Source organism: Macaca fascicularis, chromosome 4 (genome assembly GCF_037993035.2).
Source record: "Macaca fascicularis isolate 582-1 chromosome 4, T2T-MFA8v1.1".
In the NCBI taxonomy this organism is placed as follows: Eukaryota; Metazoa; Chordata; class Mammalia; order Primates; family Cercopithecidae; genus Macaca; species Macaca fascicularis.
In genome coordinates, this window is record NC_088378.1 from 104,802,888 (window position 1) to 104,816,033 (window position 13,146).

At 38.8% G+C, this 13,146-nt stretch overlaps 1 protein-coding gene across 4 annotated transcripts in view; it reads right to left on the reverse strand.

Annotated features, from left to right (window-relative positions):
- The window catches only part of COL19A1 (collagen type XIX alpha 1 chain), a 329,196-nt gene that overhangs the window by 86,731 nt on the left and 229,319 nt on the right, over positions 1-13,146 (reverse strand). For all 4 annotated transcript variants that reach the window (XM_065543865.2, XM_005552609.5, XM_065543866.2 and 1 more), the window contains exon 17: positions 4,499-4,561. In XM_065543865.2, coding sequence (XP_065399937.1) covers positions 4,499-4,561 — 63 coding nt within the window. The remainder of the gene's footprint in view (positions 1-4,498; positions 4,562-13,146) is intronic.

Genomic DNA, 13,146 nt, shown 5'->3' on the forward strand with positions numbered 1-13,146 from the left:
TTTTGAATGTGTTTATTTAAAAATTCTTGTGGTGATGTGGTGAGGGTTGTGGCATAAGGATGCTAATCTGCATGCCCATCTCAAGAATTCTGGGATGTCAGCACTTGCTCTCGGGTCTGTGTGGGAATGGTGAATGCAACTTTGGAACGTATGGTCAGGCAAGTGAAAACACTCAAGCTACTCAAAGTCTTAAAGAGGATTTTCTCTGGAAAGACGAGAATGTACCTGGATATATCATGGATTGAACCACATGAGATGACCATTTTTATAGGCCCCAGAGAGTAAAATATCAGCAATTTTCTACTGTTCAACTAATAAAAGAACCTAAGGATATGAACTCCTTCCTAGGGTATGGAGTCATTACAAATCCCCAGGGTTAGCCTTTGGGGAACTTGCTGTAATATCCTAGGCATGAGAGGACATAAAGTTCAGAAAAACCAGGTTGTTTTTTATAGGTTGAAATTGTGTACCTCCCACTCCGATATATATGTATAAACTATAACACCCAGGACTTCAGAATGTGAACTTATTTGCCAATAGGGTCATTGCAGATGTAATTAATAATTAGTAATAAGTAGTTAAGATGAGGACATGCTGGAGTAGGTTGGGCTCCTAATCCAATAAGACTGTGTCCTTATAAAAAGGGAAACTTTATGGAGACATGCACGCAGGGAGAACACCACGTGAAGATGGCCAAGGAACGACCAGAGGCTAGGAGAGAGACCTGGAAGCCATTCCTCCCTAGTGCCTTCGGAGATAACATGGCCCTGCCAACACCTTCGTCTTGACTTCTGGCCTCCAGAACCGTGAGATGATATATTTCTGTTGTTTAGGTCACTCAGTTTGTGATATTTTGTTGTGGCAGCTGTAGCAAGTTAAAACATAATATGTGGGCTAGGAAAGCTGTGCTCGTTTGAAAATAAGGCCTAAGGCTGGCTCAAAGCCCAACTTCTTAGTTAACTGCAAAAAACCATTTCACCAGCCACAAGTGTGGAGGGTCATGAAAGGAAGGGAAGACTCAGGTGAGTTGGGAGGCTGTCTGTAATCAAACCAACATCTGAAAGTCCATATGTCTGTCCACAATGTTCCTCAAAGCCAGTGGAGCCTGGGGCACAGGGAAGGAAAGTGATGAAGTTAGAACCTAAACTTTATTTCTCAATCTTCTGGGCTCAGAAAGGTTGCCTGCAGTGTCTCCAAGGGAGTCTTCACTTTATATGCCATCATTGGGTTTAACTCACTGCTTGGAAAGGCCTTGAATATTGGATTTTGGATAAAGGCTTTCTGTCCTTTCTAGTCTGTGGATATTAAAGTGAAGTTATGATTTAATATGTGAAAAGAAAAATAGATTATTTTGCTAGCAAATTGGTTTTATTTTTGGATCAACAATTTGGAGAAATGAATACAAGAATTGGTTGCTGGGAGGCACAGCATCAATCTCCAACAGCTGAGACCGAGTGTGGTGATGTAAGATAACACAACTCTGCATTTTCAATATGGATCTTTAAAAACAACATCAAATGTAAAATCCGCCAGTACTTGGCCTCCGCAGATAAAATGTGTTTTTTTCCTCCATCTAAAGTGTAGTAAGGAACTGTGGGTCTGTGGCTTCGGTAGTTGACAGAGCCTATCAAATTTTTATTAAAACCCCCAGAGCTGGAAACAATGAAGTGCAGTTTACTGGATCATGAGCAGATTTTCCTTGAGGGGAAGAATATGCTCAGCACTGTTGCTTCTTTGCAAACAATTTTACAGAATGGGAGCAGCTGTTTTGCATATTATTTTTGTGGTAGAGAGAGAAATCTAGTTTTTATTCTTTGCATCCATAAGTGGGCATGCAAAAATCCACATAAACACACTCATATCATCTTCCTGACCTCACTCCTTAGGCTGTCTCTCTATTCCTCATTTGCTCTTTCTTTCTTCCTCATTTGCTTTTTTTTCCTTCATCCCTTTTTTGATTTGTGCTGTGAGGAGAGAGGGTTTCTTATACCTGAGCTTCTCCCTCCAGATGACATGAGGAAAATAGTAGAGGAAAAGATCAGTTCCTATATGGGAGCCAGAGGGGAAGTGAGCATCCTGGGACCAGAAAATGAACCATGGGCTCTTTGAGTTCGGAATGAGGAGGGGCAGTTTATGAGTAGTCTGGTACTCATTCTCCCATGGGTAGTTGCTTGAGCAGAATTTGGGCTGTGTGACTGTTGAAGCCACTGTGAGTTGAAGAGCTGAGGTCCAGGGCTCCAGTGCAGACATCACATAAATCAATGCCAATTTAAAAGGGAAGATTATTTTAACCTTGGAGTGTCACTTGCTCTGTCTCAATACATGGTCCATTATTTAATCCTTAGGAAGATTTCACTTAGGCCCCGCTTCTCTCTGTGCTTATTTGCTACAGTCAGACCATCCGACACGCTACAAATTGCAAAATGAAACAACCTCAGTGTCCAAAAACAGACAGGGGTAGGTGGTGGAGACAATGCCAATGGAAGACATGCATCGTGCTAATCACAGCACATCTGGCTTTTCCTTTGTGAAGCTGAGGGCGAGGAGGAGGTGGTTACAATACAGAAGCATGGGGCAGTGTGGGCGCTGGGAAGGTGGGTCCCGCTACCTCCATCCTTCCCAGTGGGGCCTTGGTGTAAGAGCTCTAACTACTCTGAAAGGAAACAGAATAAAGTGTTTGGTAAGCTATCTTCCCTTAATTCACAGATGGATCTAAAGCCTCTAATGCTAAATGGTTACAATGCATCATTTGGGATAACAGCTATACTCTCTTCTCTTTACCCAGGTGTACTCCAGCTTTAAAGTCACATTTAAAGAACATGTGGACTAAATACCTGTGAGCCTCTATTCTGTAATGGCAATAAGAGTAACGGGTTCTTTCAGGTGAGTTAATAAATAAGTTCAAAGTACTGGTTTGTTACTAGCAAGATTTTCCACTCCGTTGCTCTGGTCAGCCCCCAGTTTTTTTTGAAATATAACCTTAAAGTTTAAAAATTTACATTCTCAACTTTAGGCTCTAAAATATAAATGCTCTATATATCTTCATTTAAGGGAAAACTGACTCATCAGCAAGACAAACTGTATAGAGAAGTACTATTGGGAGACCTGTAAAGATGAGAGCTTTAAAAGTTTTGCAAGGGATAGCAAATATTTAAGTAGCTGAGTAGCAACTCGGTATATTTTATACCAAGGGCGATAGTAATACAGTGTGTTCTTTAAGTTTTTCTAGCTGACACTGTGTCATCAGAGCCAACTTATTCTCATTATTTTGAAGCATTTATGATAAATCCTATTTTATAACAGCAGGTGTCATTATAGGTGTCATTAAATTGATTAAATTTAAACATGCTTCAGCATTCTTTTTTCCACTTGTGCTAAGCCTTAATATTTTGAAAAAGCTAGTACAGTTCTATTAAAGAAATGTCTAATAAAGAAACATGAAATATATCCCAAACATTCCTCCTAATATAATACTCCCTGGAAAACCTAAATAAATGAAGGAATTTAAAATAGCATCACTATCAAATTTATAAGGTATAAAAAACTTTTCACATTTGATTTTAAATTTGTCAACCATAAATTATCTAAGTCTTTATGTTGACCTTGTTCTGATGAAAGAGAAACTGGATTTTATACTTAGCTAGCCATTTAACAAATTTTTTTGGCATATAGTGTCTCTTTGGGATTTCTAAACATAGAGGAGTAAAAACTCAGAAAAAATTACAGGAAGGGAAAGTAAGAACATAGGAAAGAAAGACATAAAGGGAAGTGTCTCCAATTCTTCCTGTGGTGCAAGAAATCAATGATGAACCATTATGTATACAAGGTATCCTAATTAGTGGACAGAATGCCTCACACAAAGTGATCAGACCGCAAATATTTGTCATTGAATGATGACTCAATCAATGATCTCACCTAGATCTTCTCTTGGCTGCCACTCTGTTGTGCTCCTTGTAGAATCTGGAACAAAACTCTCTTGCTTTTGCCATTTGGGAGCTTCCACGTCAGCATTCTACCTATCCCAAATGTGATTTAATAAAACCTTGGGGAAATTAAACGTAGTTCCCCCTGAAAGGTGGGGACTCTCATTCTTGAACTGTAGTATGCAAATATTTGCTTGAGATTTTGGTGCCGCACCTATTGGTTTTGATAAGAAGTCTGTCACCTGTTGTGCTACCCAGAGCTTCGAAGTATCAAATAATTTCTTTCTGCCAGAGGCTAGATCTATGATATTATCAATGGCAGAACACCATGTTTTGCATTAACAAACTTTGAACAAAATTTTTAAAACACTTACTAGGATAAAATCCTAGATCTGTAAGATACTGAGCAAAATACTTTTTTATTTTTGAAAACATAGCTTTCAGCATGGAAAGATGTTTAAATGCATGTGATCATGTATAAAAGTCTGAGAAGTTAGGAATTAATACTTTTTTTCAAAAATACAATCACATAAAATTTCTATGTATTATAAATTATGGGAAAAAATAAGCCATACCTTGTTATCCTTGTTATAATATCCACCAAGAGTCTGGTGTATTCCTTGTATTCCAGGAGGTCCCTGTATTATAAACAAATCAAAGACAAATATATACACATTTACCAAAACAATGCATATTTAAATAATATATCTAAGAACTCTTGAAATCATATAGTGAAGAAAAAGGAAGTATCTATTTAGTCAAATATTCTGATTAATAGAGAAATACATGGGCATTAACTTATCATCAGGCTCCTAAGATATTTCTAGGTTAAATCCTGCATGAATCCAAAAAGAGGTCCTAAGTGGGAGCATGTAACATTTTACCAGAAGGTCAGCCATCAGCATATTCTTTATTAAAAGGAATTATACCCATAAGACCCTCCCAGAGAAGAGGTTATAGCTCTTCAGTTTATTTTTGGCACTTCTCACAGGATTTTGATCAATGTACTATAGGACTGTGTGTTCCCACATGCTATTAACTTAGTAAATATGGGGAAAATGTTTTTCTATTGCTTTACTTTTTTAAATTAGTTGTATGAAAATGGGATGCACATGGACTTCTGGGCCAGAAAAAAGATGTCTGCTATAAAATCTCAGACTTAAGAAATTTAAATATTGATAGTTTTCAGTTGACCTGGAAATAATTCAGTAAGCACTATGCTGGGCTTGGAGTGGATAGGAAAGAAGCAAAGACATTTGGCTGTCTCTAAGGCTTCTAGGAAGAAAGGAAGAGAAGACTTTTCCAGGTTTTTCAGGGATTACATTTTGGGGTGAGAGCCATAAAAACCACAAAGGTTAGCATTATTTTAGATTAAGTAATTCAAGTCAAATAGGTTCAACTGTCTCAGAAAAGAGATTGCATATTTCATCCAGACCTCAAAAGCTAGGAGGAGAGAAAATATTATAGAGACCAAGTTTTTAACATGTTACCTTAGAAGATAAGACCTAGAAGGAAGATGATTAGCCAAAATCAAACAGCGCCATTATACAAAGATTATTATTTTTCAAAGGGAATGAAAGCTTTGAAAAGTGGAGACAAATTTTAAGAAGCAATCGTTAGCTGCGCTCACTGATACAGGTAACACCTTAGGTATACAGAAAAGATTAATGTTGGTTAACATTTACATCAGGTGTTTCTTATGAGCAGCTTGTGACTGAAGATCTCTTCTAATATGAAACCTTTGCATTGTGCCACTAAACATAAAGGGCACAAGAATGAGGTGATGGATACTTAGAAGCAGGTTGGTATAATTCTTGAGAAAATAATGGGCCTCAGGAGTAATGGTGTTGCCTATGATTGGAAAGACAAACGATGCTGTTACCTTGCTGAAACAATAACGGAGCTATTGTAAGAAGAGAATTCTTATGGCATTATATATTTTTCATGAAACTTTTCATCAGCCAGCATTGTGTAAAGAATTCTAGGTCAGTTAGAGGAAGTAATGAAGAAAGCAATCATTGAGTTGGGGGTGGGGGTTGTTACACAAAGTATCTAGCCGAGAACATGCAAGTTAAGATCTTATTCTTGAAAGTCAGGAGACATGAGGTTCCATACATATTGATCCTTCTGCAAATATATAATGAGGCAAGGAGGAATTTTAGACACGATATGTAGTAGCATTAACAGGTGGCTTAGGAGTATATGTATAGTAGGCATTCGGTGAATGTGTGTTGATGACAAGGTTGATTCGATCAAAGAACAGTGATGGAGTAGGTAAATTTAACTTCATACATATTCAATCTAGTTAAAAGAGAGAGTCTTAATTATTACAGCTCTTAAATATAGCATAACAATTAATAATACAGTCTCCCAAATAGAGTAGCAGAATCAGTGAAATAATAATAGCAAACTTTTTTGTTGTTTTTTTTTTTTTGAGACAGAGTCTCACTCTGTCACCCAGGTTGGAGTGCAGTGACACGATCTCAGCTCACTGCAACCTCTGCCTCCCAGGTTCAAGGGATTCTCGTGCCTTAGTCTCCCAAGTAGCTGAGACTACAGGCATGTGCTACCATGCCTGGCTAATTTTTGCATTTTTAGTAGAGGTAGGGTTTCACCATGTTGGCCAGGCTGGTCTCGAACTCCTGACCTCAAGTGATCCACCTGCCTTGGCCTCCCAAAGTGCTGGGATTACAGGCGTGAGCCAGTGGGCCTGACCAATAGCAAACATTTATATAGTGCTTATTATGTGCCAGGCATTACAGCAGGAGTTAACTAATTTAGTCCTTACTAGGACACATGAGGAATGTCCCATCATTCTCTCTGATTCAAAGATAAAGAAAATGAGGGTTGGAAATGTTTAACTGGTCCAAGGTCACACCGCTGGCAAGTGGTAGGGCTAACACTTAACATCAGCGTTGGGCCCAAAGCCAGCTCTTGTCTACTCTACTGTCTTAACTTAAAGGCAAACTAGGCAAAAAATCACTGTTGCAGTAATTTTCTTATCATGATGATGTGTGTACCCTAGAGAACACTGGGTGATCACTCTTCTATGTTCTGTTTACTGAAATTGAAAAAAAATCAACAAAACTTGTACATAGCACTTCTGCCAAGTACCACACTCCTGCACTGTGCTTGGTGCAGGAGGTGAGAAAGTAAGCACATTACCTTTCACTGTAGCCCTACCGTGTAGTTGAGAGAGGCCCCTTTATCGTCTCCTTGTATCTCCCATCTGTGTTCATACAGTGTCTTAACCCATGTTAGGGAGATTGTCCCTGAATACTACAAAACATTTCTCCTAGTCTGTGACTGTATTCAAATGTATCCTATATTTGTTTGTAGAGGGTGGGAGAGCAGGTGGTCTGAGATACAAGAAGTGTGAAGTCTCCCAAAAGGTTCTGGGAGGCAGTAAGGAAAAGAAGCAGGAAAGCAAATGTGTGGTAGGGTTTGCATAGCATAAAACAGGTAGCAGTGTAAATGAGAACAGTAAAAACAATAGAACGATAATGATTGGTAAAAAATTGGATGAAATGGGATATGATCCTTTACAGACTGGTCATCTGCAAACAGAGGATAGCTGTATTTCATAAGCAAAGTATATACTTCTCATTCAGGATCCTGATCTGGCTGCTGCTGAGCTTACCACTGGGGGTGGAGTGGGAGAACATGCGTGGCTCAGTACAGCTGCTCCCTCTAAAAACAAAGGCAAGGGCACGACTCACTAAAAACAATTCCAAGAGCAATGAGGCTACAGAAAAGGTTGAACATTATCATTCAAATATCCACAAGATTAATAAACCCATAACAATTACTTCTACATTTTCATATGTTCTGTTTTTGTCACAAAATGTCATATCTCCAAAGTAGTACTCAAAATGGGTTTGATTGGCAGTTTTAGGTTCTACCACTTAATCTCATCATGAGCATTTATGATGACACTTTCTTTCTCACTTTTTTAGTCACTGGGAGAGTTTGGGTACCATGAATTCCAAGTTTAATGTCACAGAAATTTACAGCCAACAGTCTACCCTGCAGGCAATACTTTATACAAACTCTCCTAGTGGTCCAAAGGAACTCTTCAGAGACTGGAAAGAGGCACCAATTAGAGTCTTCTGGAAGTCCCCCTCTACTCCGACTATAGACAGTGAGGCAGTGTCTCACTTGGTTGCTCTAAAGCTGTCAAAAATAGTGGTCATAAATAAGCTCTATGCATTTAAATGGCAAAAGCAACTCTGTTTACAATTGGAAAACAACCTTGGGGTTTCAGAATTGGTGGCTATCCTACCAGCCACATTCCAAGAAATGTGCTATTTTTCTATCTTCTATTCTGGTAGGAAACATGGCTGGAGAAGATTCAAGGAGTTGTTTCCAAGTTTAGCAAGAGTTGTCTATCTTGCAGACTGTTAACTCCAAGAAAGAAGTTAAAGACTTGTGGTAAGTGACAGATCTCTCGGCATCACATGGTGTTGTAGATGCTCTAGGGCAGTTGACAGAATCCTTTCCCTAAGGTTTGCATTTACAAGGACCCATCAAAAGACACTCAGATGACCCAGGCCCAGTGGTGAAGAGAGGCCAACTGCAGAGGGTATGTCAGCCTTGGCTAATGCTCTTAGGAGCTCTACTAGGAAAAGTGGTTAAAGATTTATGGAAAGGAAAAATGTCCCAATATCTTGCTTATAATAGTGACCCGCAACATAGTTGGACACAAGTCATGGCTATACAATGTCTATCTTTTATGGAGATTTGCTTTACTCTATTTGTATGGGATTGGGAGATATAGGACATCTGGATTAATGTGGTGAGTATACAATTACAGAGCAGCTAAAAAATGCTAATGAACTCCAGGGAGAAACAACTGTTCAGAACCCAACTGTACTGATTCATAATTATCTGAGAGGCCTATAAACCGGGTGTGGATAGAGATCCTGATGTCGTTTCTTACTGCAAAGAACTACAGCAGGTGTGATAAAGTGAATTAAAGCTATATTCAATTTGGGAAGTATATACTCTCAGCAATAGTTCTAGCAGCTTTTAAATAGTTTTTGGCTTAAATCTTGCTGGAGGTGGAAAACAGAAATACCATGATGTCTGCCACCGGACTTGTCAGACGCATAGTGTAAAAATGATGAGCTATTTGCATTATCATTCCCTTAGTAGATTTCAGTTTTGGCTGCACATTCCCAAAGTTTAGAAGTTGGGAAGAGTTCTCTGTTAAAAACCATAATCCTTAGTCCTAGTCTTAGCTGCATTTTCACTTTTTAGCCAATTCACCAGGTATGCTCAGCTTAAAGAGCAATATTTTTGCCTTTTTTTCCCTCATTGTTCTTTGCCATAAGCTGTCTGTTCAAGTCAGAGCTTGAGCCTTCTGATCTGGCTTCAGCACAGCCTGCACACTGTGAATCAGGGTCTCTGTGGCTCCTTAGTCAAATCCCCTGCTCACTTTCTGATCCTCAATCCTGAACTCTTTTCCTTTCTCCCTTATCTCTGAAAGTACCCTGTACCTCTTCATCTCTGTTGACTGAGTCTCCCTGAGCCATCTGGATGCCACTTATGCACCATAGCTCTTCAGTCTCCTATTGGAAGCATTTTTCAGGATTCAAAAATACATATTTTCAGGTTACATACAACTGCTTTTGGCCCTGTGGGTTTTCAATTAAATTCAAGAACAATCTTTGAAATACCAAAAACCTCTGTGAAGGAAGTTGTACTAACCAACGCTCTTCAAAAGTGCTAAAAAATAGCTTTTCTGTAAGAACAGATAGAATGCTTGTTGGAAAGTCCTTTGGACTAATTTTCAAGAAACCTTTCCAGTGTTCTAATGGCTTGTAAAAAAGTAGAGATCAGTAATTATTTTTCCCTTTGTATTCAAGAAAAAAAAAAAAAAAAGCAGTCATTAGGAAGCCTAAATTCAGACACAGGAATGGTGAGATGAAGCAATAATAATGGTTGGAAAAGGTAATGTCAAATGAGTTTTTCTCTCATTTATGTTTCCGTCTATAACACATTATACATAACTTAGTAAAGCACATTTACATTGAGTATAGTGGCTTATGTACATGTTTCTATTCCCAGTTGCAACAAAAACTTTGTGAGGGCAAGGAGTTTTCATCCTTTCTTTTTTTTTTTTTTTTTTTTTTTTTTTTTGAGACAGAGTCTTGCTCTGTTGCCCAGGTTGGAGTGCAGTGGCACCATCTTGGCTCACTGCAAGCTCCACCTCCTGGGTTCACGCCATTCTCCTGCCTCAGCCTCCCCAGTAGCTGGGACTACAGGCGCCCACCGCCACACCTGGCTAATTTTTTTGTATTTTTAGTTTAGAAAACGTTTAGAGACAGGGTTTAGAGTTTAGAGACGGCGTTTCACTGTGTTAACCAGGATGGTCTCGATCTCCTGACCTCGTGATCCACCCGCCTCGGCATCCCAAAGTGCTGGGATTACAGGCATGAGCCTTTTAACCTCATTACAGTACAGTCTGCAGTATCTCTCCCCCATCACCAGCACCAAATGTTTGTTGAATTCGGTAGAATCATTGCTTTTATAAGAAAAAGTCTGTGGAGAAAGCCAAGTTTTTGCTTGTTGGTTTTCCTTTTAGTTAGATATGGTATCAAACAGAGCAAAGGGCTGCTGCTTCCAAATTTATAGAAGACAATATCAAAAGATTTAGATTAACCTAAGAATGTGGCTACTTAATTGAAAGCATAGCTATAGTGAGCTCCAGTTAAGTAGAAAAGAGCTCATTGATGGATTTTTGGACCAGAATTACAACATATAAAGTTATAAAGTAACTCTGGCAAAAAACCAATAACGTTTTTCAGATAGAAAATATTTGAGAACTCAATTTCTTTTTTTAAAAAAACTACCCATCCTTCTCTGTCTTAATATTTGCTCAAAAGGAAACTTTTTTTTCAGTGTGGGGTTTAATTACATAAATTAAGCAGTTATAATTGTAATGGATTTTTTTTTTCTGAGAATGCTTCTGCTATGAATTTTGAGTGATTAAAGGGATGCCAACACCTCCTCCCTACCAAAAAGAAAAACAAAACACCAAAAAACAAAACACAACAGTTAGTAGAAACTCTTGAACTACAAAATGTGATTCCTAAAGCCAAGAGCAGATTCAGTGAGTATTTATACTATTTTTATATTTCAATATAAAGACCTCAAGCTCACATACTTGGGTTTAACTGGGTCACCCTAGGGAACATGGGCGGGCCAGATATAGGTAGAATGCAAAGGTTCCTGGGAGGAGGTCTTTTTCCTTCAAATATCTTGCCTACTCTCCAGGCTATGCCCAAAATGTCCTAAAGCAAGTCTTATTATTATTTTTTTTTTTTGGTGTTAAGTTTTATTGCCAGATCAAATACAAATGTTCCTAGGAGATATAATACTAATGGTTCATGTTTTCACAACTCTGGATAACTCTAAAAGTATTTTCACTTATATTTTCTTGGGTGGTAGGGTAATGTGACTGTAAAATGCATTATCTTATTTGATTCTTATAATAACCAACTGAAGTGGGTACTATTATATTTTCCATTTAACAGATGGGAAAACCAAGAGATTTTTCCCCAAACCACACGAATGGTTGAACCAAATCCAAAATCATTCCATTCTAATAGATTCATGTGAATTGTTCATTACATTTTTCCCAAGAGCAAGGTGGGTAGGACAGAAAAGGAGAAGAATAAAGGGATGGCCCTTGCGGGCTAAGGACAGAAGAAGATAGCACCAAGGAGGAAAGGGTGGCCGGGGACTCTGCAGACTACGTCTCTGCCTCCACCACCATTAGGCTGAGGGCTTTAACTTTCTGGAAAGGGGCTTTAACTTTCTGGAAAGGGGCTTTAACTTTCTGGAAAGAGGCTTTGAGAAATGACTTGTGAGCCAAGTCTTCAGGTTAATTTGGATTGTAAGTGGTGGGGACTCAAATGGAAATAAGCTCAGGGAAAATTCATGTTTCAGTGCTAATCTGAAGGATCTGTTTCATTCATTGGTCAACACAAAAGAATACAGTTATGCAACTTGAATGCTCTCAATTTAAAAGAGATGTTTTCAAGTGCGTTTGTTCACATTGAAAATAGAATCTAATGAGTTTTTCCAGATGATGAATATGTATATGAATATATTTAGGCCAACATTCTTAGATGGATGAAGTTTCTCTATAAATACTTTAACAGAGGAAAACAGGAAGGAGGGGAGCAAAGCAGATAGAAGAAAAATTTACGTGCAGGTGATAATAAAAGAGAAAAAATAACCCTTTTGCCTTGGAAACGGTAGGTCCTAAATCCTGGGAAAGAAAGACAGAAACGATGAGAATATGGCAAATAATGATTAAATGAGGAAAATGATAACAAAAATATTAATAGATAACAATAGTTACCATTTGAAAGTGACAACTGTGTGGCAGGTACATGCATTATTGCATTTAGCTCTTACAGCAATCCAGTGAGGTGGTGTTTCCTTATTTTACACATAACAAAAGACTAAATATCGGACTCAAGATCATATAAATAGTAGACAAGAGCTAGGTTTCAACTCAGGTCTGTCTGACCCCACGGCCTTGATCTTTTAACTCTTTCCTTTAAACCACCTCACAGTGAGAAGGATGATGGGAAGATAAAATACCAATCATCTTAAAGCTGGTTTTTAAAAAATCGAGCAGGGCATTGTGTGGTGAAAGACCACAGGATTAATGAGATACATAATCACTAAGGGCCAAGCAAAGAAGGGTCTGAGACTTGGTATAGATATGCCTTTTGAAAGGGCCGGGCACAGTGGCTCACACCTGCAATGCTAGCACTTTGGGAGGCCGAGACAGGCAGATTGCTTGAGCTCAGGAGTTTGAGGCCAGCCTGGGCAACATGGTGAAACCCTGTCTCTACTAAAATACAAAAAATTAGCAGGGCATGGTAGCGTGTGCCTGTAGTCCCAGCTACTCTGGAGGCTGAGGCAGGAGAATTGCTTGAACTTGGGAGGCGGAGGTTGCAGTTAGCTGATATCACACCACTGCACTTCAGCCTGAAAGACAGAGAAAGACTCCATCTCAAAAAAAAAAAAAAAGACTTGGATGACAAGTAGAGTCAAGAGGAAAGTGACCAGAATGGGAGGAGGATAAGGATAAAAGAGAGGAACAACACGGAGACACAGGGAAGTTCAAAATCATGGAGGGCTTCTATTAGAACAAGAGCAGGAGAAAGAAACGAGCAGCGTTAGGCTGAGAAGGAAAAGGAAG